The sequence below is a fragment of the Lycium barbarum genome, chromosome 6 (genome assembly GCF_019175385.1).
Source record: "Lycium barbarum isolate Lr01 chromosome 6, ASM1917538v2, whole genome shotgun sequence".
Taxonomy (NCBI): domain Eukaryota; kingdom Viridiplantae; phylum Streptophyta; class Magnoliopsida; order Solanales; family Solanaceae; genus Lycium; species Lycium barbarum.
This window is the reverse complement of record NC_083342.1, coordinates 125,584,294-125,605,726: the sequence shown is the minus strand read 5'-3', so window position 1 is coordinate 125,605,726 and position 21,433 is coordinate 125,584,294. Positions and strand designations below refer to the sequence as shown.

General features: G+C 35.9%; 3 protein-coding genes across 3 annotated transcripts; 2 read left to right on the top strand and 1 right to left on the bottom strand.

Annotated features, from left to right (window-relative positions):
- Positions 1 to 1,377: 1,377 nt before the first annotated feature.
- LOC132598662 (ATP phosphoribosyltransferase 2, chloroplastic-like) lies at positions 1,378 to 7,048 on the top strand. Its single transcript, XM_060311664.1, has 11 exons — positions 1,378 to 1,760; positions 2,178 to 2,237; positions 3,235 to 3,348; positions 4,564 to 4,629; positions 4,733 to 4,840; positions 4,944 to 5,027; positions 5,168 to 5,269; positions 5,376 to 5,489; positions 5,564 to 5,644; positions 5,998 to 6,117; positions 6,647 to 7,048. Exons 1-11 carry the CDS (start codon positions 1,512 to 1,514, stop codon positions 6,740 to 6,742), a joined length of 1,194 nt encoding a protein of 397 aa, XP_060167647.1. The 5' UTR covers positions 1,378 to 1,511; the 3' UTR covers positions 6,743 to 7,048.
- A 1,784-nt stretch (positions 7,049 to 8,832) lies between these two features.
- On the top strand, positions 8,833 to 17,054 carry LOC132598660 (ribosome biogenesis protein BOP1 homolog). The gene is made up of 18 exons (XM_060311662.1): positions 8,833 to 9,072; positions 9,935 to 10,003; positions 10,120 to 10,278; positions 10,941 to 11,095; positions 11,459 to 11,576; positions 11,673 to 11,774; positions 12,433 to 12,589; positions 12,723 to 12,831; positions 12,920 to 13,022; positions 13,130 to 13,280; positions 13,374 to 13,506; positions 13,587 to 13,693; positions 13,774 to 13,844; positions 13,956 to 14,016; positions 14,460 to 14,687; positions 14,772 to 14,856; positions 15,400 to 15,578; positions 16,272 to 17,054. Exons 1-18 carry the CDS (start codon positions 8,932 to 8,934, stop codon positions 16,355 to 16,357), a joined length of 2,214 nt encoding a protein of 737 aa, XP_060167645.1. The 5' UTR covers positions 8,833 to 8,931; the 3' UTR covers positions 16,358 to 17,054.
- Positions 17,055 to 17,417: 363 nt separating this feature from the next.
- LOC132598661 (nifU-like protein 2, chloroplastic) lies at positions 17,418 to 21,059 on the bottom strand. The gene is made up of 4 exons (XM_060311663.1): positions 20,692 to 21,059; positions 20,525 to 20,603; positions 19,527 to 19,837; positions 17,418 to 18,003 (listed from the first exon to the last, which is right to left on the bottom strand). Exons 1-4 carry the CDS (start codon positions 20,836 to 20,838, stop codon positions 17,812 to 17,814), a joined length of 729 nt encoding a protein of 242 aa, XP_060167646.1. The 5' UTR covers positions 20,839 to 21,059; the 3' UTR covers positions 17,418 to 17,811.
- Between the last annotated feature and the right edge of the window lie 374 nt (positions 21,060 to 21,433).

Below are 21,433 nucleotides of genomic sequence, written 5' to 3'. Positions count from 1 at the left end.
AGCATATGAGTATGATTCATATAATTGTAGGTTAAAAGGGGGAAAAAAACGCATCGAATTAACTACTAGTATGTTTTGTCTTATATAAGAAAAAGTTAGATAAATTACAAGATAATTTGAAAGTATGTACTGTATTGCTCAAATTTGTAGAAGACGTGTTCAAAATTCAGTAGAATTGTGCACAATGTGTAATTTTTATTGTACATGTTGTGTGTGGTGTAGGGACATGAAAACATAGAGTTTGTCATGTTTCGACTGTCATGACGTGTGGTTATAGCTAATTGCCCATTTGCATGCTATAACGACGTGGAAAGTTGCTCTTTTCGCCATATTTTATTTGGTTATATTTCCATTTTCAGTATAAATAATATTGGTACAACTTATATTAGAATCTCGATGATATTGGAGTATTTTATATCACATCCGATACAAGATAACATGAATTGAAGGATTAACTATATCGATATAAAAGAATGACAAAACTGTTCCTATAGTAAAGCCCTTTTAATAGTAAAATTAAAACAAATATTTATTCAAGTTAGTCCATCTAATGAATTTAAAACTAACATGTATTTTATCTTACACCTTACATCAAGTTTTTGAAATAATGAACCAAACAAATGATAAGTACTGTAAATAATTCAAAACTTATTAGTCTCTATTTTACAAATCATTTGTTGTAATTTCAATGTTATGTTGTCTGCAAATGTAAAATACTTTAAAATTATTATGAGGGATAATTTGTAAAGGAAAATGACTTACAAATTAGTTCTTAAAAGTTTGCAAATAGGCAGATGGCGAGATCATACTATATTGGTGTGCACAAATTAATCCACAGCGGATTTAGCGAGTTCATTCCTAACATAAAGAACTATCAAGGATATAATCTACATTTTTTATCCTCAAATTATATTACTTAGTAGCTTTCATGATCACATTAAATCACAAGCCAACTCAATCGCGTCTCTGTTCTTAACATGATATGTCAATTACAATAACATGCGTTTTGAAGTAAAATAGTAGTAATTTCTTTTTTACCTTTTCTTGTCATATTAAGATGCTTGTTCTTAGAGCCAATTGCATCACTCGAGTTTTTCTCGATACATTATATCCTTTTATATTATTGACACTATAATCAAGAATGGGGGTTTAGTAGTATTAGTGGGAGTTTTTCACACAATAAGTATGACATGCGTTCAATTCTCACTAATACGTAATGCAATATTTTGATCATGTTTAGAATTTTAAATAAACCAAATTTCTCAGCTTCCATGCCCCAAGGGGCGCCTCAAAGGTCAACAAATCCAAAAAAAAAAAAAAAAGGTTCACAAGTTCCACACGTGTGATTGCAACAAGTGAAAATGCAATCGACCGCATCTTATAATTTCCAAAAATCAGAGGAATAGTTCTCTTTGCTTTAAGAGAATCTTCCCCACACCACACGCGCCTGTTACTCTCACTTCGAATCACTCCTTTGCGGCGGCCCTTTTATCTATTCCCCACCGTAAAAGATGTCTGTGAGTCATACGTTTTTCCTTCAAGGTTCCGTTTCAACTCTCCTTTCTTCATCAGTCACTACTAACGGAAACTGTCGCAATGTTTCCGTTAAATTCACCGTCTCATGTTGCTCCCAGGCGACGTCGTCTCCGTTGACCGTTGTTAACGGAAATGTGGAGAAAAGAGCTTCAGATAGAAATGAAGTTCGACTCGGCTTGCCTAGTAAAGGCCGAATGGCTTCTGATACTCTCGATCTTCTCAAGGTATATACCAAATTACAAATTCCTTTGTCGATTTGTTTTTTTATCTAATGTATTCATGAAATTACATTGAAATGCTGAATTTAACCGTTTTTAATCTTCTTGTAAGCTAATGTATACGTACAATTGCAATGAAGTGCTGAATTTTTTTTTTATTTTTTTTTTAATTTAATCTAATGTATACGCGCAATTGTAATGAAATGCTGAATTTAACCTTTTTTAATCTTCTTGTAAGCTAATGTATACGCGCAATTACAATGAAATGATGAATTTAACCGTTTTTAATCTTCTTGTAAGCTAATGTATACGCGCAATTACATTGAAATTCTGAATTTAACCGTTTTTAATCTTCTTGTAAGCTAATGTAGATATGCAATTGCAATGAAATGCTGGACTTAACTTGTTGTTGGTGAATTACAGGATTGCCAGCTATCAGTTAGGCAGGTGAATCCTCGGCAATACGTTGCAGAAATTCCACAGGTCTGCCTCATTTCTGCCTTTTTCAATAATTGCTAAATGAAAAGAATGTGGATCTTAAATTAGCTATTTGGATTCAGTAAGGGGTCGTTTGGTAGTGTGTATAAGAATCATACTGTATAGGGTGTATTAGTAATGCATAGTTATGCAGGGGTTAGTTATGCTGAGATTATCTCTTATTTGAGGTGGTGTATTAAGAATAACACGCATTGCATAATTTCTAAAAAAGTTATTTATTTTCAAAAATACCCTCCAAAGATATGGATAAAAGGATTTGGAAAAGATTTTGAGGGACTTCAAGGGTAATTTTGTCTTTTACGATGCATATCCATGTATTAATAATCTTGGTATTGCTAATACCATGGTTTGCTATGTATAAGTCATACATAGCTAATACATGTATTATTTTCTCTAATATATCCTACCAAATGACCCCTAAGATTGTAAGGTTCAGGAGGGCAAGAGAGATGTTAGCTATTAGGAAGAACCTAGGTGCTGCCTACATGGAGATATTAGCTACTAGAGGTGTCTTTAATTGACCTCTAACTCATAAGATTCTTGATAGTTACCCTTGTGAAGAAAAAGCTTTTTGGTAATTACAACGTATTTCTCCTCTCTGGCTACTCCTATACATTTTAGTTTTCCCATAAGCTGCTGGAATTTTTCATTTTATAGTTCCATTTCTTTCACGTGCTCTGTGAATGTTATTTTTTCTAATTTCTTTCTTTAAAAGCTTTATATCATACATAATTGAGGGGAAATATATCGAGGATTGTGATATTAGAATATATCGAGGATTGTGATATCTAATATTTGACACTTTTACACTTATTGAATAATCGTATTTGAGCATTTCTTTTTCGGCTTATGTCTTTGGAACCTAGAGTGTACAATTCAGGAGCATTTCTTTTTCGGGTTATGTCTTTGGAACCTAGCGCGTACAATTCAGGAAAACACATGATTTACTTGGGTTACATGGCAAATTTTCTCTCTGTTGTAGATATCCAATCTGGAAGTTTGGTTTCAACGGCCAAAAGACATTGTGCGGAAGTTGGTATCAGGAGATTTAGACCTTGGCATAGTTGGTCTCGACACAGTTTATGAATATGGGCAGGTAAGAACTGAGTGTTTCAGCTTGTTCGTTCATATGAAAGCATAACAAGAGTCAACATGTTCATAATTTGAATAAAAGTTTAAAGAACTTAATGTTATGCAAGCAGATGAATATGAGATGAATCTAGCTTTCCTGGATAATGCATCTAAACTTATGTACTTCCTCGCTTTAAACATCTAATGTTTAAATAGTTCTTGTCTTCTAGATTGTTATATTTTCCTGTGAAAACGTTCTCTGGTCCTTTTTTAGACTAGCCATTTGCCGTTTCTCCTATGAGATACTATAAGATCTCACCTCATCTCTTTCCAGATTGCTACTATGTTCACCATCCTTGCTTCTCCTGCTGGTATTAAAAATTTGCGATGTTTTAAGAGTTAAAGCTAAGTAAAGTTAAAAAATAAATGAAAAGAAACAATTGAAGGTAGATATTATGTGAGTAGTCGTCAAATGAACATCTGTATAAACTGACTGCGCTGATAGTTTAACAGTAGTTAATTTTGCTGAATCTTCACATTGTTAGGAAACAAAGTTTACCTCATTTTTATTTCGTGTGGTTAGATTACTTTTGCAGTATTCATGCAGAAGCAAGCTGTTATTTATTATTAGGTACTTTTTTTATGGGTAAATAGATAAATATCTTGTATTAGTTACCTTCCTTTGGTTTGAAAGACTGTTCTTTGGACAATTAAGAGACGAATTTACTTGTCAGTTTGAATGCACACCAGATGCTTTTAGCAATTACAGACAATGATCTTGTATATATATATATATATATAGTTGATAGCAAGGCTTGATAAAAGAGAGCACCTCTAAACATTTCTGTTATAACATCATAATATGTAATCTCGTTTCTGATAATTGAACCACTCATTGGTCTGTACTGATAGTGTTATTATGCCGGGTAAAGCTTAATTGCTGTGGAAGATGTTATACAAGCTATATTGTATAATATCCTTTGGTCGTAAGGCTTCACGACGTGTATGCTCGTGATTTGGGCATTTTTATTAATGCTGGATCGCAGAATGTAATATTGCTAAACAGGTACCACAGCATATCCTAAGTTTTTTATATTATACTTTTATGCCTTTGTTTCTTCTAGATCTAGAAAGTTAATGGAGTCAGTTTATTGTCCGAACTAAAACTAATCCTATTAGTTGCTAACATATTTACAAGCAAATTCCTTAGATTGGATGCTCAGTACTTTCTCTTTGGCAGGGGGATGAAGATCTCATCATTGTCCATGATGCCCTTGATTATGGTGATTGTCGTTTATCTCTGGCTGTAAGTTGTCGTACTTTACAGGAGAACTGTAACACGCTTATTGTACCATTCTTGCATTTGTCATATTAATTTTCTTGTCAGTAAGATCAACATCATTTTTCAGATACCAAAATACGGGATTTTTGAGAATGTGAACTCAATGAAGGAGTTAGCAGAGATGCCACAGTGGACACCTGAGAGGCCACTGAGAGTTGCAACAGGATTCACATATGTACAAAGCTATTACTTTTGCTTATGCTTTCTTTGTACATGCTCTTTTTTACTCTCTCCTTTTTCCCGGTTTTGATGTGCTCATTATTAATTATCATTTTCAGATGGGTCCTAAATTTATGAAAGAAAATGGGTTGAAGCATGTCACTTTTTCAACCGCTGACGGAGCCCTGGAAGCAGCTCCTGCGGTATCCTTATTCTTTGTGTCTTTGCAATAATAATAATTATTCTGTCTCTCAGTAATAATGTTACTGTGAATTGCCTTTTAACATGCTACTCTTGTATCCTTATTCTTTGCTTCTCCGTAATAATAATAATAATAATTCAGATGGGAATAGCTGATGCTATTGTGGATCTAGTGAGTAGTGGAACCACACTGAGAGAGAACAATCTGAAGGAAATAGAAGGTGGAGTCATTGTGCAAAGTCAGGTGATCATTCTTTCCAGTTGCGATGTATCTGTATCATTGGAATTCTTTTGGTATGCAATATGAGTAGGCTTCTTGACTATTCTTTGATCTTATTTTGTCCTTTCAGGCGGTCCTTGTCGCTGGAAGAAAGTCCCTAATGCAGCGAAAAGGTGTACTTGATATAACACATGAAATGCTAGAAAGACTGGAGGCACATCTGAGAGCTGTTGGCCAATTTACGGTGTGTGTAACTTCTTTTATGTTGTTGAGATTTTTGTTATACCTGTATTGGTTGTCTAACACATCTTATGGCAGGTAACTGCTAATATGCGAGGAAGCAGTGCAGAGGAAATTGCTGAACGAATACTGAGCCAAACATCACTATTTGGATTGCAGGTTACCTAAGTCCCTGACATACACAGCAATATTAGTAGTTTAAAGAAAAACTCTTAAAGAATTTTACCGAGCCACAGCTATTAAGAAACATGTCGACAATTAAAATTTATATGAGAACATTGTTACCTCTGTACAGATCCCAAGCGAACATTCGTATGGCTGAACAATTCTTGGGTGGAACAGGTTTTTAACACTTATTCCGTCCAGCCATTGATCTTATCACTATAGCACGGGATCAATGGCTGGGATCAGAGTGGGTTTCAAACCCATTTCACCTAAGAATTCAATTGCAGCTCATACTGTCAGTAAATCTTTTGACAGCTCATTAATCTTTTCATCTTTTATTTATACAGGGACCCACCGTAAGTCCAGTCTTTTGCAAGCGGGATGGACGGGTTACAATTGATTACTTTGCCATTGTCATATGTGTACCAAAGAAAGCACTTTACAAGTCTGTTCAGCAGCTTAGGGCGGTGAGATGTTAATTCTTTCCCATAGTATTTTGATGATTGTCCATCTGAAAAAGAATATTTTGACAATTGTACAAGTGACGTGTAAATTGTAATGGTCTTCCTATCTCTTGCTGAACAAATCCAGAAATTGGACCCTGGATGATCTGTTATGCTGTATTTGCTTTCAGCACTCGTTCAACAAATAGCATGATGAAGGTGTTGAACTAGTTGGAAGGCCTTGCTTTCTGAGTCTTGCCATTTGCCAATTTTTGCTTTCTGTTCCTGTTTAAAGTGACAATGAAAGACTGTACTGAAACACATCAATGGTTGTGGGTGTTGTTCCATTACATTTTTCCTAGTTTTCTCCCCAATTCTCTGGCTTTAACATACTTGAGTGGCATTCTTCAATTAGTTCAGCCTATGATCTCTTTGTCAGACCGAATCTCAACTCTCTACAAGCCCATCTCTTACTTTGTACTTTTGTTCTTTTATACCCGCAAAGCATCCAAGTTCAGGACTTCAGTACTAACTCATTGAATGTCTTCTACAGATTGGAGGGAGTGGTGTCCTGATATCTCCGTTGACCTATATTTTTGATGAAGAAACACCAAGATGGCGTCAACTCCTTTCAACTTTGGGGCTTTGATCTACCTAGCGATGCCTCGGATGGTTTCCACAACCACAGTGCCTTTTTTGGAGAAGCAAGCATGAATGAACTGGGACTCCATATGAGACCTGTAGGGGAAATCGGCATTGTTAATAAACTGTCAAAATTTTGTATCGCATTGACGTTTAGGCTTCCTATTAATATCAGCTCTTGTTGTAACAATAGTGTGTCATTCATTTTGGTGCCAATGGCAATTCTAAGATTGCATAAACGTGATATTTGCCATGCTGAACAGTAAAGTGACCTTGTTATCCTTCTATAAATCTGGAGCTCACATCTGACTCATCTTAATGTTCAATACTCCGTAGGAATTCGTCCATGGGGAAATGTTAGTTTAGTCACTTCTCTAGAGTTGTTCTACAATCTTAGTCATCAAATGAAACAAACACTTAATGAAAGAGAAAATCTGTATGATAGATAGTCTTCGACGATGATCTTCTCTCTTCTTATTTTTGTTCCTAATCATGAAATGACTGTTTGAATTAGAATGTCATTCAATAAAGAAGGATAATGATAATCTTTTTGTTTGGCCGAAAAGTAGAACGAATTTGGCCATAGAAATCAAATATTTTTCACTCTGTTTGGAATTTTTGAAGTTGAAGGTGAAGGTGAAGGTGTGTTTGGTTATAGCCTTAGCAGAAAAATATTTAGTTGTTTGAAAAGAAAGTGAAAGTTCATGGCCAAACGCTAATTTTCAAATAAAGTGCAAATATTTTCCTAAAAATGTGAATAATTCTCATGACCAAAAGGGCTTATTATGAGGGTTGTTTGGTTGATTTTTTTTATTTTCCGTCCGGTGTTCATTCTCGCTTTGAGTCCGACTAATCTGGCTAGGCACCGAAAAGTTCTACTTTAGGGGATAAAACACTTGACTTTATTCATAAGACTTAGAACTCAATACCTCTGATTAAGGGTGAAAGATTATTTAACACATACCCCTATGTAATAATAATAATAACGGAAAAAGCTCAAATATGCCATCAAACTATTGAAAATGACTCATTTATGTCACTCATTAATAATTTGGCTCATTTATGACATCAAATTATTGGAAATGACTCATTTATGCCACTCATCAATAGTTTCGCTCATCTATGCCATCGCATGTTACCAAAATGACTCATCCATGTCATTTTTCATTAACGCCTATTTTATAATACCAGATATGATACGTGGCCTCTAATTAGAGGTCTATGTCGTTTAATTAAACCAGCCTAATTTTAAATTCCAAATTAATAAAAAATCCGACTCATACACCCTACCCACCCACAACCATAATCTAGTTGGAGGCTACATGTCATATTTGGTATTGTAAAACCGACGTTGATGATAAAGGACATGGATGAGTCATTTTGGTAATAGGCGATGGCATAAATGGGTCAAACTATTGACGAGTGACATAAATGAGTCATTTCCGATAGTTCGATGACATAAATGGGTCAAACTATTGACGAGTGACATAAATGAGTCATTTCCGATAGTTCGATGGCATAAATGGGCCAAACTATTGACGAGTGACATAAATGAGCCATTTTCGATAGTTTGATGGCATATGTGAGCCTTTTCCGTAATAATAATAAAAAAAGTAATACTCTCTATAAATAATACTACTTATTAATAAAACCTATTGCAATTTATTATTAACTAAGAGCCTGTTTGGATTGGCTTATAAGTGATCAAACCAGCTTATAAGCTGTTTTCTGATTTTTGAGCCTGTTTGGATGGGCTTAAAAAAAACAGCTTATAAGTTGCTTTAGATAAGTTAAGTTTATAAGCTGCTTTAGATAAGTTAAGCCAAACAAATCCAATTAACTTTTTGGGCTTATTTTAAGCACAAAATGGCTTTAAGCTGGCTAGCCAAACACTCAAAAAAGCTGAAAACAGCTTATAGACAACTTATAAGCCAATCCAATCGGGCTCTTTGAGTTGTTTGGCAAAGTAGCTTATAAGCTAAAAAAAAAAAATGCTTAGAATAAGCCAAAAAAAATAAATTTGGTCGAACCTACTGTTTTTTTAAAGCTAAGTCAAACGGGCTGGCCATCTTAAAAGCATAAAACTGAAGGGGCTATATTGACAGAAACCAAAACAATAACTACGGGACATTAAACCCTAGCATTCTTTCTCCTCTTAAAACTTACACTCATCCAACTTCTTCTTCTGTAATAGAGATGAAGGTTCCAAAGAGGAGTACCCGTCAGAAAAAGTTGCACAAAGAAGAAACAATTAACATATTGGAACAAAAGAATAACACGGAAGAAGAAGAAGAAGATTTTGTAGAATCCCCTGTTGTTTCTGACGATGATGATGAGGTAATTATAAATTACCACCAAAGACATAATTGAAATTTCATTGTTTTATGAATAACAACTGATAAATCAATAGCAAAAACTTAAAACTTTTCTCAGAGAGCAATGTCCTCATTAGTTAATTGTATTAAGCTATTTTAAGTTAAAAAAGATTCAATAGTGGGTTGCTTCTTTTTCCCCTTAATTATTGAAAATGTCTCAAGCTTCATTGAAGCATGAATCTCTAAGCATTAGTTTTGTAGCATCCCGTGATATGCGAAAGCATAATGATTTAACTATCTTTATGTTTAGCCGTTAACCTATGAAACCTCAAAAGAAATAATCAAAATTTCAATTTTTATGAATAAGAACTGATAAATCAATAGGCAAAACTTAAAACTTTTCTCAGAGAGCAATGTTCTCATTAGTTGTTTGTTGTATAAGGATTTTAGGTGTACGTTTAACTTAAAAAAGATTCCATTTTGTTTTAACAATAGTGAGTTGCTTCTTTTTTCCCTATTTATAGAAAAAAACCTAGAGCTTCATTGTAGCATGACTCTCTAAGTATTGGTTTAAGCTCCTAGCACCGAAACTCAGCTAATTTAACTTCAAAAGCTTCAACTTTTCTTGTTAGAATTAGTGGGGTTTTCCCTTAATTGCAGAAAATGCTGTTAGTTATATTGTAGTATAATGATAAGATTTGGGCTGAACTGTCCGCAATATGAGGTAATAGTATATTTTTGAATAGCAACGAGGCCTTGTGCTGGTAATTGAGACACTCCATTATTCCCGAATATATCTAGAGGTGTTGTTCTCAATTAAATGAGATAAGTTGATGGTTCCAAGTTTTGATACTGTGTGAGATGGTTGGTCATTATTATTCCAGGATTATTCTGATGGTGACGGATCACTTAGTGAATCTGGATCAGAAGAGAGTCATCTATCCGGAGAAGAGGTACATGGTAATTTCAATTCTTTTTTAGGTTGGTGCAAGATGAGTGGGCTTACATGCTTCAGTCATACGACTGGAACTTTGTTTTTACTGATCAAAGATGTTCCACACTTTTGCAGGATGTTTTTGTATCAAGTGATGGTGAAGATTCTTTTGATGCCAAAAGTGATGATGTCAGTGGCAGTGGTAGAGATGATACTGAGCATGGTAAAGATGATGATGCTGAAAGCGATGACTCCCGCACCGTAGTTGAAGAGAGTGATTCATCTGAAGATGAGGTCTGGTTTTGATTTTTTTATTTTTTTTTTGGTTGGGACTATGATATAGGAGTCAAAAATTGCATTTTAGGCGGCAGTAGTACCATTTTATCAATTTCCATGTACCCCTTCATTTTTCCTGTTCTCTTGATGCTTACTGGTCCAAACATTGTTTGAAAACCGTTGCTAAAAGTGAGGAAACAATGCAAAGCAAGGGGTTATGAATTCATAGGCAAAAGTATGAACTTCGTAGAAGTGTACATTTCAACAAATGACAGGCAAAGTAATACGAACAAGAAGTGAGTCTTTGAACCTCAATTTTGAGGAGTTGGATTAATAACAGCATTATTTTAAATTGGATGCTAAAATTAGTAATTATAATTGCTAGTTAAATTGTAGTACTAAATTAGTAAATGCTCATTGCTTCCTTATTTCGTAACTTGTGTGCTTCACTTCAAAGTACGATTCAAGCCTCATGGACCTTGTCCTTTTTTTGCGCTTTTTTGCTTTTGAAAACACTTAGTCCAAGTTGATGATACGAGATACCTTGCCGGAACCTTAAAGATGATGTTGCATGCTGCCCTATTCTTTCATGCTTGAGTGTCCGAGGATAACTTCTCTTATCTTTCTGCTTACTTTTGTAGTTTTTGTCTTTCTATTCAGTTACATTTTTGTCCTGTCAGGTTGCTCCTCGTAATACCGTTGGAGATGTTCCATTGGTGTGGTACAAAGAAGAGGAACATATTGGATATGATCTTGCAGGGAAGAAGATCAAGAAAAAGGAGAGACAAGATAAATTGGATTCATTTCTTGCCAGTGTTGATGATTCCAAGAATTGGTGAGTTAATAATTGTTAACACAAGTTAGTGTTTAATACTGCCTATCTTGTTGATAATCGCCCGAGCATTGTATGTGGTGGACTAGTATTATCCTCCTTTGGAATGTCAATATTTCATATCCCTTCTTTCGCTATTCTCCCTGGCTTGTGAGTTTGTACCCAACTATTTAATGTATGAATGGGCTAAGCGAAAAGCAACCAATATAGCACTTTATCAAGAAGGTGCCATTTCGTTTGCATGCGTCACTCTTCGAATTATTTATTACTTTGCTAAGTCTCTTATCTCTCTAGAGACTTGCAATGAGGTGATCTGTAGATCTATTCTCTTTGGTTTCTTCTTATGTGTCTTTATGTTGAATTCAGGCGTAAGATTTATGATGAATATAATGATGAAGAAGTTGAACTCACTAAAGAAGAAGTTAAGGTGATCAAAAGATTGCTGAAAGGAAACGCACCTCATGCTGATTTTGATCCACATGCGGTTCGTGCTCTAAATTTATCATTTGGCATTGGAGTTTCTAGCAGGGATACTCTTGACTTAATATAACACATTTACTGTTATTCTCTCACTCTGCAGCCTTATGTTGATTGGTTTTCCTGGGATGACTCGAAGCATCCTCTTTCTAGTGCACCAGAACCAAAGAGACGTTTTATTCCTTCAAAATGGGAGAGTAAAAAGGTAAGTTGTTTTGGTACTTATATTTTTGCTTTATTTGCTTACTACTCTGGAGTGATGTTGGAAGTGTATAATCTTCTTTTTCTTAATAACTCGTAAGTAGGATTTTATACCGTTGGTTCCCTCCTCCAATTATTGACTAGAATGCTTTTGGAAGAATCTGTTTCCATTTTTCCGATTTAACTTGTCCATGTCTTGATATATTGTACAACTGCTCATGGTTGGTGTTTTGCTTAATCATGTCACTGATAAGAGCGTAGGCAGATGACCTTTGTTACGTAGGTATAAAAACGGACTTTCAGAAGGAAATCAAACTCGTACAATCATGTGTACTAGCAGATATACTATTTTTCGCAAATATTCCTAGGATATTATTGTTAGTGTTCCTCTTCTAGTTGTCTTCTCTTGATTCCAATGCTAATAACCCATATCTCACAAGAACGATGCTAATACTGACATATCAAAAAGATAGATGCCAATACTGTTACATTCTTGCCAGGAATGCTAATACATTCTTGACATATGGGGGTATGGTTACACAAAATTATAAGTAATTACCAGTAAATTTGAGGGAGTCCTTCTAGGTTTTCGCATGTTTGATGTATTATTGGGATTGCCCTTTTTTTGTGGTTTTATGATCTGTGGTGTCTTTTAAATACAGGTCGTCCAATATGTGCGGGCAATTCGAAAGGGACTTATAAAATTTGACGAGAAGCCAAAGGAAGAGCCAAGTGCCTATCTCCTATGGGGAGATGATTCCAGTGCAATAGATAGACAAGGGTTGGCATATATTCCTGCTCCAAAACCTAAACTTCCTGGTATGCAACCTGGCCGTCTTTTCTAGATGACAATTGTGTATATTATCTTTCCCATCACGTAGCATCTTTCATGTTTGCCCCTTTGGAGAAAGTATACTGCCTAACTGCATATGTAAAACCTTCCTATTTTCAGGTCACGAGGAGTCTTATAACCCTTCTTTAGAATATATTCCTACCCAAGAGGAGATCAATTCTTATCAACTTATGTATGAGGAAGACCGACCAAAATTTATCCCGAAACGGTATTGCCTATTTGATTGTTTTGTAGTTTACTCTGTACAGCTGTTATATTTTTTAACGTTTTAATGCCTAACCTTGTCGCTGCTTTAGGTTCACATCGTTGCGAAACGTTCCAGCATACGAGAAAGCAGTCAATGAAAATTTCGGCCGCTGTTTGGATCTTTATTTATGTCCAAGAGCTCGGAAAAAGCGTGTACGTGAAGGATTTGATCCCTTCTGCCTTCATATCATCTGACTATTCTTTATGGGGCCCAGACCATCATCTGATCTCTTCGCAATAAATCATTATTTCTTTTGCAGATTAATATTGATCCTGAGTCTTTAAAGCCCAAGTTGCCAAGTCGCAAGGATCTCAGGCCTTATCCGACGTCATGTTATCTCGAGTATAAAGGTCATAAAGGTCCAGTTGTGTCGATTTCTACAGAATCTACTGGGCAATGGATTGCTTCTGGTATGATCTTTAGTCCTGGAAATATTATGCGTCTTTGTTGGGTAATGCTATCAGATTTAAGTGCTTAGGTATTTTTGATTCATACATGTGAAGGTTCAAGTGATGGAACGGTGCGCATTTGGGAGGTTGAAACTGGAAGGTGTATCAGGATCTGGGAGCTTGGGGAATCCGTGCGTCATGTCTCATGGAATCCTATGCCTGAACGTCCCATATTGGCAGTCTGCGTGTAAGTGATTTACTGGAGCATATGATTATTGTTTGATCATATTGGTCAGATCTTAAAACACCATCGCATAAATGTTGCAGGGGAGAAGATGTGTATCTTTTGAACACTGGACTTGGAAATGCAGACGAACAGAAGAGTCTTGAAGAGCTTTTGCGTGTTGAAACATCATCAACCCCTGATGACTCTGGTTAGTTTCATTTGAAGACTTCGCAATTTGTGTGGGGTTCATTACTCATAACGTTGCCTAACTCTAGTTGTTTTGCTTAGATAATGATAAAACCACTGTGAATTGGGTTCAAGATGATAAGAATGGGGGAATCAGGTTGAAGCACTTTAAGGTGCCTTTCATGCTTCTCATTGATACTTTGTGATGACTCATGTATTAAAGTTATTATTACTATGAAATCGCTCCTGTGTAACTCAAATGTTTTTGTCCTTGGATCATGCAGACTGTTTCTTCAGTTGAGTGGCATCGGAAGGGCGATTATTTCTCAACGCTTATGCCGAATGATATCCTTCATCTGATTTACATTACTGGCCTGATCTTCCAACATGAATGCCTGCTTCTCACTCCCTGCCCATGTCTTCACGTTTTATAATGTCTAGTAAAGGCTTAAACATTTTATAGTCATGTATGTGATGTGAAAAATAAAGCATATTTACTTGGTTCTATAGGAAATCTGTAAGATCTACTGTATTATCGACTCGCGTGTGTTGGTGAAAATGTTTTGGCAAACCATCCTTAGCATATCCTGTAAGGGCTGTCTTCTCTAGCTTTTTTTTCTTTTTTCAAAAAAATGTAAACTCCTCTGCTTGTTTGAAAGAGAAGAGACATGGAAACAGAAAGATCAGGGGGAAGGGGGAGGGTTTTTGTGTGTGTGTTTTGCTTCATTATGATGAAACTTGTGAGACTCTGCTTAGTTGATTGGTGTTATTTCTTGACTCTTACCTACCCCAGTCAAAAGCAGTTTTGATTCACCTGCTCTCAAAGAAATCGACTCAAAGAATACCATTCAAGCTTCATGGACTTCCAGTTTCAACAGCTTTTCATCCCTCTCGGTCTGCCTTCTTTATTTCAACGAAGAAAAATATTCGTGTTTATGACCTCTTGAAGCAAAAGCTCATTAAGAAGCTAGAGACAGGGGTTCGCGAAATCTCATCTATTGCTATTCATCCTGGTGGTATGTCTTGGATGCTCTTTGATAATCTTGACTGCTAGTTGCGTTACTCAACTGGTTAAGAAGCTTTTTGAACTTTTTGTGCAGGTGACAATCTTATTGTAGGGAGTAGAGATGGGAAACTGTGCTGGTTTGACATGGACCTTTCATCTCAACCTTACAGAGTTCTGAAGTATGTCCTTACAAGAATTGATTTTTGTAATTTTGAAAAGCTTTTCTGCACGTGTCTTGTGTTGTTTCTATGAATTCAGTCTGGTGACTTAATGCCTGTGCCTATTGTGGATACGAGTCTTATGCTGAAACACATTAATTGTGCAGGCATTTTGCATTTATGCTATCTTGATGTGTGCTTGTTTGACATTTTCCTTTTATCCAACTTTACAGAGTTCTCAAAATTGTACTTGACTTCTGTAATTTTGAAAAGCTTTTTCTGGCGTGTTTATGAATTCAGTCTAGTGAATTATGTTTGTCCCTGTTCTGGCTTCGATTTTGTGCTGATACATGTTAACTTGTGCACACAAGTTTTCATGCTCATGCTACCTTAATCTGATTTGCTTATTGAAAGGATCTTGTTTGAGATAAATTGCAGGTATTAGATGTTTTATATTGAAAGTATTCACTTGTTCTTCTCTACAAATGTGATTGGTTGGTCTATTCATTCTTTGCTGTACTTGATCCATAAATGCCCTTAATGGAGGTTTTTTCCGTGTTCCAGTTGCCATCCGAAGGACATCAACAAAGTGGCCTTTCATCGCTCCTATCCTTTGTTTGCTTCGTCTTCTGACGATTGTACGGCATACGTTTTCCATGGTATGGTTTATTCAGATCTAAACCAGAATCCATTGATTGTACCTCTGGAGATTCTTCGTGGTCATGCCAGTGAAAATGGAAGAGGTATAGCCTTATTCTGTCTTTTCAGCATAATAATGATTCTAGTTCAGTCCCCAATTGCTAACCTGTCCTACATTGGAGGAAAGAAATGTTAATCTGATGAAGCTGCAGCAATTAGTCTTGTATAGTTTCACTTACCTTTAAATACATTTTGATATGATATGTTTCTCAATACACTGATGTACTAGGAACCTTTGTCTGGCTGGAGTTTGTGGTGAATAATGAATATCAGATGAGAGGGCACTTTTGAGGTCAATTTTTGTGCCTTAAGGGCATAAGGCCATAGAACTGTAAAAGCATGTAGAGATTGCTTAAATTTTCTTGATAAGAAAACTATGTAAGCATCTAGAGAAACACTTAATGTTGATACAGAATAGACAGCTGTCAACATTCAACAAGATGAATGGTACAATTCATGGCCATCCTGGTATTTTTTTGGAGGAAATACGCCAGATGGCTAAATTTACTTAAAATGACGGGGTCGAGCTTTAAATTTAAGGAATCCCCAAGGTGTTTTGCAAGTTCATAAACTAAATATAACTGTACTAGTTGGGTCTTGAGGTCTTCATTTTATTTGTAATGCGGCTTTACCAAAGAAAAAGCAAAATTCATATAGATGGCTTATCGTGTTGGTGGTAATGGGCACCGACACATGCTACCACTTTGTTGACATTTCTTGTTTGCCACTGTCTTCAGGTGTCATGGACTGCAAGTTCCATCCTAGGCAACCATGGTTGTTTACTGCAGGAGCAGACTCTGTGATCAAGCTCTACTGTCATTAAAAAGATAACTCCAAAATGCATCTATGCTGATCGCCTTGTGAACTTGTCAATCCGAGAAGAGAAAGACAGTATATTGCTCTGTATACATTGCTGTGGGTAATTTGAGAAGTTGCCTGCTTGGACAAAGGGAGGTTAAAGATCTCTTAAGCCATCTCTTGTTCTTTCTCATATAGGTTTGCGAACCATGAATTCCACATATAGAAAATAGAGAAGTTGGCACTGTTTTGTTTGTATGATCAAGGTAATCACCTCTGCTGTATGGGTCTGTTACAATGCAAGTTCACCCTAAGTAGGCTTTTTCACGAGGGGAAATCTTGGTCCAAGTTATTCTCAAGTCAGCATCTTCCGTAGAGCTTTATAGGGGCATATTGACGAAGTAGTGAGCACAATGGAGCTCCAATATTCTTTACCTTAAAACTGAGTTATCACATTTTTGTAATCCTGGAGTAATCATATGCATGTAAGAAATGATAAGGATCTTTGGAAACGTTACAGTGGAATTTTGAAGAATCATCCCGCTGTACTTGGCCTGTTTGGAATTCTTTTTTTATCTGAGACAGTCAGAATTTTGGTTGAATTACTCTTCTGAAATAGTGATTGGTGTTTGCTTAGATAGTTCCTAGCCTGTTTGACTAGAATAATGAATTCTTTTTAACGGTTTTACATGGTTTGTTAAGCTTCCCAGATTTTAGTGCTAGTATTTTGATTGATCTTTTGGTAATTACAAATATAACCATTAACCAAACTATGCCTCTGAGGCCATTGATCTTTTATATTTACTCTTCGTTGGTGAAACACCCGCCTTTGTCGACCCCTGCTTTCCGTCTTCATAAAAAAAGAACATCAAAAATCAGTTTCCGTATATGTAACTAATTTTACGGTCTCATTACATTATCACAAGTAATATAAGTTCATAAGTAGCCATTACTTGCAATATTCTTTTAGAGAACAAGATTTCGGTGTTCCCAACAGGATATGTATCCAGGACTACTGTATTTTTTTCTTTATAAACAGGCATTAATCATCCGGATAATTATTTGAGGTACTATGCACATCGACCTCATCCAAACGTTACTGAATTTTTGGTAGGCACGCTGTACAAATATACATATTTTGTGATTCCAGAGTATCTATTTGCTCATAATGGAGCATCCTTATCTAAACAATTCCTTTTAGTTATGAGAAAATCCTAAACATCCCGTGTTTGAACAACTCACATCACAGGGTCATCTCGATCCACAAACTGGCTAGTGCAAATCCCTTTCCAGGGTGCCTATTCAAATAAAACAATATAGAACATATAGACTGAAAAATTAAATGCAGCACAACTGTACAAAGTAAAGTGTACTGTTTCTTTTAAGGGCATGGTAGCTTATGAAGTGGCGCAAAGTGAGCCAATCGTGCTCCAATTTCCTCAGCTATGATGTCCAAAAAAGATAGATGCGCGACACATTCTACTGTAAGAGTTGAACTGCTGCTATTGCTGGGATCTTTTCCCTCAGTTTCTGAGTTACAGCCACGCGAACAGTCATTACACCGGCTGCAGGACCTGTGATTCGGACTTTAACAATTGGCTCCTCAATTGCCACAAGCTCCAAACTTCCACCAGCTGCCCCAATGAGATATGGCCTTATCTCTTCAAGAACCTAAAATAGTTAAAATAAAAATAAAGTAAGAAGATCTGCCGGAAGAAAGCGAAACTTGAGCACATATTTCCTTTATTGGTCAGAACTAGTGACAATTTGAGTAATAAGTATAGCTGTTGAAGTGCTGAATGAGTCTAAGATCACATCTTGAACATGCAGATGCCTTATTCACAGACAGGGCGAACAAGAATTAACTATGACAGAGCAATTTCTATGCCGTGGCTGCAGCCACATCTTGGTGCACATTAAGCAAAGCATACAGTACCAATGAAGCACATATTGCTCTTTCAACTCCATTATTTATAACTTTTCTGATAATCGAGAAATAATAAGGGCCACTGGCGCAAAGTTTGGAACTCGGTGGATAACTGTCCCGCACCCCTCTACCCTTCTCCACTCACATACCAGGCTTTTGTGTGTGAGAAGCGCTCAAGCCAGCAGGTACCCTTAACCAAACACACACAGGCGCTGCCTCTTACCACTAGATCAGGGCCAACTCCATAATCCAAATATATCTATGAAAATCATGTGAACTGCACAATTCAATCACACCTCATGCCAAGCTCTCAGAGAAAATAAATAGCTCAGATATTAACTGGAGTCAGAAGCAACAATTTAATCATGTCACAATTGTCTTCCATAGGTCTTTCAGGATGAGAAGAAAATGGAAATGCAATGTCCTACTCAATTCATGACTGAGTCAGCCTGACTCAATGCCTCCTTGTATGCTGGATTTCACAAGGGCAGCGGTTAGAGTCTCACTAATAACAACAAGCCATTGTTAACTTCCAGTTATTACAAGAAAACCGCCACATTATTGCTAAATGTTTCACACTTACAGATTCTCTAATAGAGGAAATGCTCAGGTGGATGCTTCTGTAGCCAATTTAGAGAACACTGTAGGAACACGATATATCCGATGCAGCAGGCCTAGACTCACCATGGAGTAGTATGGTTAGCTCTTGGCACTACTGCAATAGACTCAAGTATGTGGTCAACCTATCCAGGAAGGAAGCTTAGCCGGTTCAGCCAACTCTGAAGGTAAAATGGCATGTTCTTCTTATGAACTGTGTGACTATGCATGACAAGTTAACAGGTTTAGAAAAACCATCAATAATTGGATCTGAGGCAACAGATCATATAACTTCCAATCAAACATTATTAACAAATATGGAATCACTTCTCCTTCGATATCTTTTCAAATTGCCCAATAGATACTGTATAAGGTCCGGGGGGACCAAAAGTCCAAAACATAATTAGAATGGATTCTTGAAATAAATCTGACACTCCCCATTTCTCAGTGCCACAAACTAGAAGGTCCTATTTCAATGGATCTATAAGTTGAGAAATCATTCAAAATAATCTATAACTTGAGAATCCAATATCTCTTTGGATGGCGACAAAGTAATTTAGGACGTGACTTAATTTGTCCAAAATGTGTTGGGGATCATCTTCAGTTTGCAGTTTTGAGAGGATTGTGCCAATTGTATGTAAGACATATAAATAATGAGAGAAGCATCTACCTTCTCTATGTTTTCTTCGTTAAGCTCAAGACCAGTTTCTTCATCTGGTACTGCTTCAACCGCAACAATTTCTGGTATCTTTTCCATCAAACGACGCTCAATTCCCAATTTCATTGTCGTGACAGAACTTGGGCAAGAGCCACACGCTCCTTGTAGTTTTAGCTTAACAACGTTGCCATCAATTTCATGCAGTGCAACATTTCCTCCATCTGAAATCAGATATGGTCGAATTTCATCCAGCACACTCTCAATGTTTTCTGCAGTAAGCGGCAACTCTACTGCTGAGTCTGGAGTTGCAACAGCCTTTACAACTGCACCAAGAGCCAGCAAGCAAAATCATTTCAGGTTCAACACAAAGTCACAACATTTATTAGCAAAGTTGAAACTACTAATGACAACACTACGTATTCCATCAAACGAAGAACATGAAAATTGTGAACTAAGCTTAAAAACCAACAGGCTAAGCTAATAATGAACCTTTGTAATCGTATCCTGTATATCAAATAGAAGAGATAAAGTTAGGGCCTTTTGGTTTGTGCGACTATTTCTAATCTTCTAAGTAAGTGATTATCGGAAAATTCATTACAAAATAATCAATTTCAATAATATAACAGTTGTCTATTTTCCCAAAAAGGCTAAAATCTTTAAACATATTAGTTCTAACCATAAAAAAGGATTTAAGCAAAATTTCCAATTAAAACAGGTAACAACAAACAAGCAAAATATTCCCCATATTTTTCGACTTCAGGTACAAGCTAATAAAATTCAACAAAATCAGAATAAGCTTTCTTTATTGGTACTGGTTCTGATCATAGAACTGATTTAAGCACAATTTCCGACTAAAACAGGTAACAAAAAGGTACTGTAAATTTATTTGATTTCGAGCATAATCAAATTCAAACTTGCCACGGTAAAATTCCTAATTAACGAATATTGTATTCATGAAGGTAAAAAAGGTCAAAAGGCAAAAAAAAAAAAAAAAAAAAAAAATTACAGACCTTGATACTGTGAAGCTCTACGCAGGGAGCGCGATGATGAATTACGCCTGGAAACTCGAGTTCCAAAGAAACCTGAAATCTGCAAAGCAAAATCAGATGGTTAAACAATTGAAAAATACAAAAATAGAAAGTAAAATAAGAGAATTAGAAGAAGCAAAGTGATATACCTTGAGAGGAGGAGGAGGAGGAGGAGGAAGAAGAAAGAGAGTGGTTGTAGATGAAGAAGAAGAAGAAGGCGAGCATGAAGATGAAGAATCTAGGGTTTGGAAGGTTCTAGAACAAGTTGGAGGATTCAATATCATGGCTGATTGCATCTCTTTTATTCTTCAAAATAAAAACCTTAACGAACTGATTCTATTTCAGCAACTGGAAAAAGTATTATCTGATTGTTCCTCAATATCACAAATAACCCCCGACTTTGATTGCTTTCTCTTCCGTTTCTCACCTCCCTTCTTCTATATATTTGTGGCCGGACGATATATTTCTTTTTTTGGTGTGCATCTGTATTTTGTCTTGCTCTCACTTTTTATACTTGTCACTAGACGATGAAAGTCCGTCGACGCAAAAAAATCGAATCACAATCTATTATTTATTTTAGACTAAAATTTTAAAAATCTTTCTTTTCTTTTCTTTTTTAAATTTTGTGTCTACATAAATTAGGACACAGAGAGTACCCTTTTAATAATATAATTATGAAATTTTTATTATAGAAAGTATTATAATTCAATTAATTAAAAATATCAATAAATTATTTTACTTAGTTGAACTTATTATTATTATTTAAATCTCTTTTTTTATGACTTTCCTGGTTGAAAGATTTGAAGTATACCTTCTTCTACCAAGTTTTATGTCATCATCTATTTCTACTCAATAACACTAAAATACGCTTTCATGTGTTAGCATCTATTG

Coding starts and splice junctions, on each gene's coding strand:
- LOC132598660 (XM_060311662.1), top strand. CDS start 8,932: ATGAAGGTTCCAAAGAGGAGTACCCGTCAGAAAAAGTTGCACAAAGAA. Junction 10,279..10,940: donor GTGATTCATCTGAAGATGAG/GTCTGGTTTTGA, acceptor TTGTCCTGTCAG/GTTGCTCCTCGTAATACCGT. Junction 11,096..11,458: donor GTTGATGATTCCAAGAATTG/GTGAGTTAATAA, acceptor TGTTGAATTCAG/GCGTAAGATTTATGATGAAT.
- LOC132598661 (XM_060311663.1), bottom strand. CDS start 20,838: ATGCAATCAGCCATGATATTGAATCCTCCAACTTGTTCTAGAACCTTC. Junction 20,604..20,691: donor CTCCTCCTCCTCCTCTCAAG/GTATATCACTTT, acceptor TTTGCTTTGCAG/ATTTCAGGTTTCTTTGGAAC. Junction 18,004..19,526: donor ACGAAGAAAACATAGAGAAG/GTAGATGCTTCT, acceptor TAACTATTTTAG/GTTCTTGAAGAGATAAGGCC.
- LOC132598662 (XM_060311664.1), top strand. CDS start 1,512: ATGTCTGTGAGTCATACGTTTTTCCTTCAAGGTTCCGTTTCAACTCTC. Junction 4,630..4,732: donor ATTGTCGTTTATCTCTGGCT/GTAAGTTGTCGT, acceptor ATCATTTTTCAG/ATACCAAAATACGGGATTTT. Junction 5,028..5,167: donor CCCTGGAAGCAGCTCCTGCG/GTATCCTTATTC, acceptor ATAATAATTCAG/ATGGGAATAGCTGATGCTAT.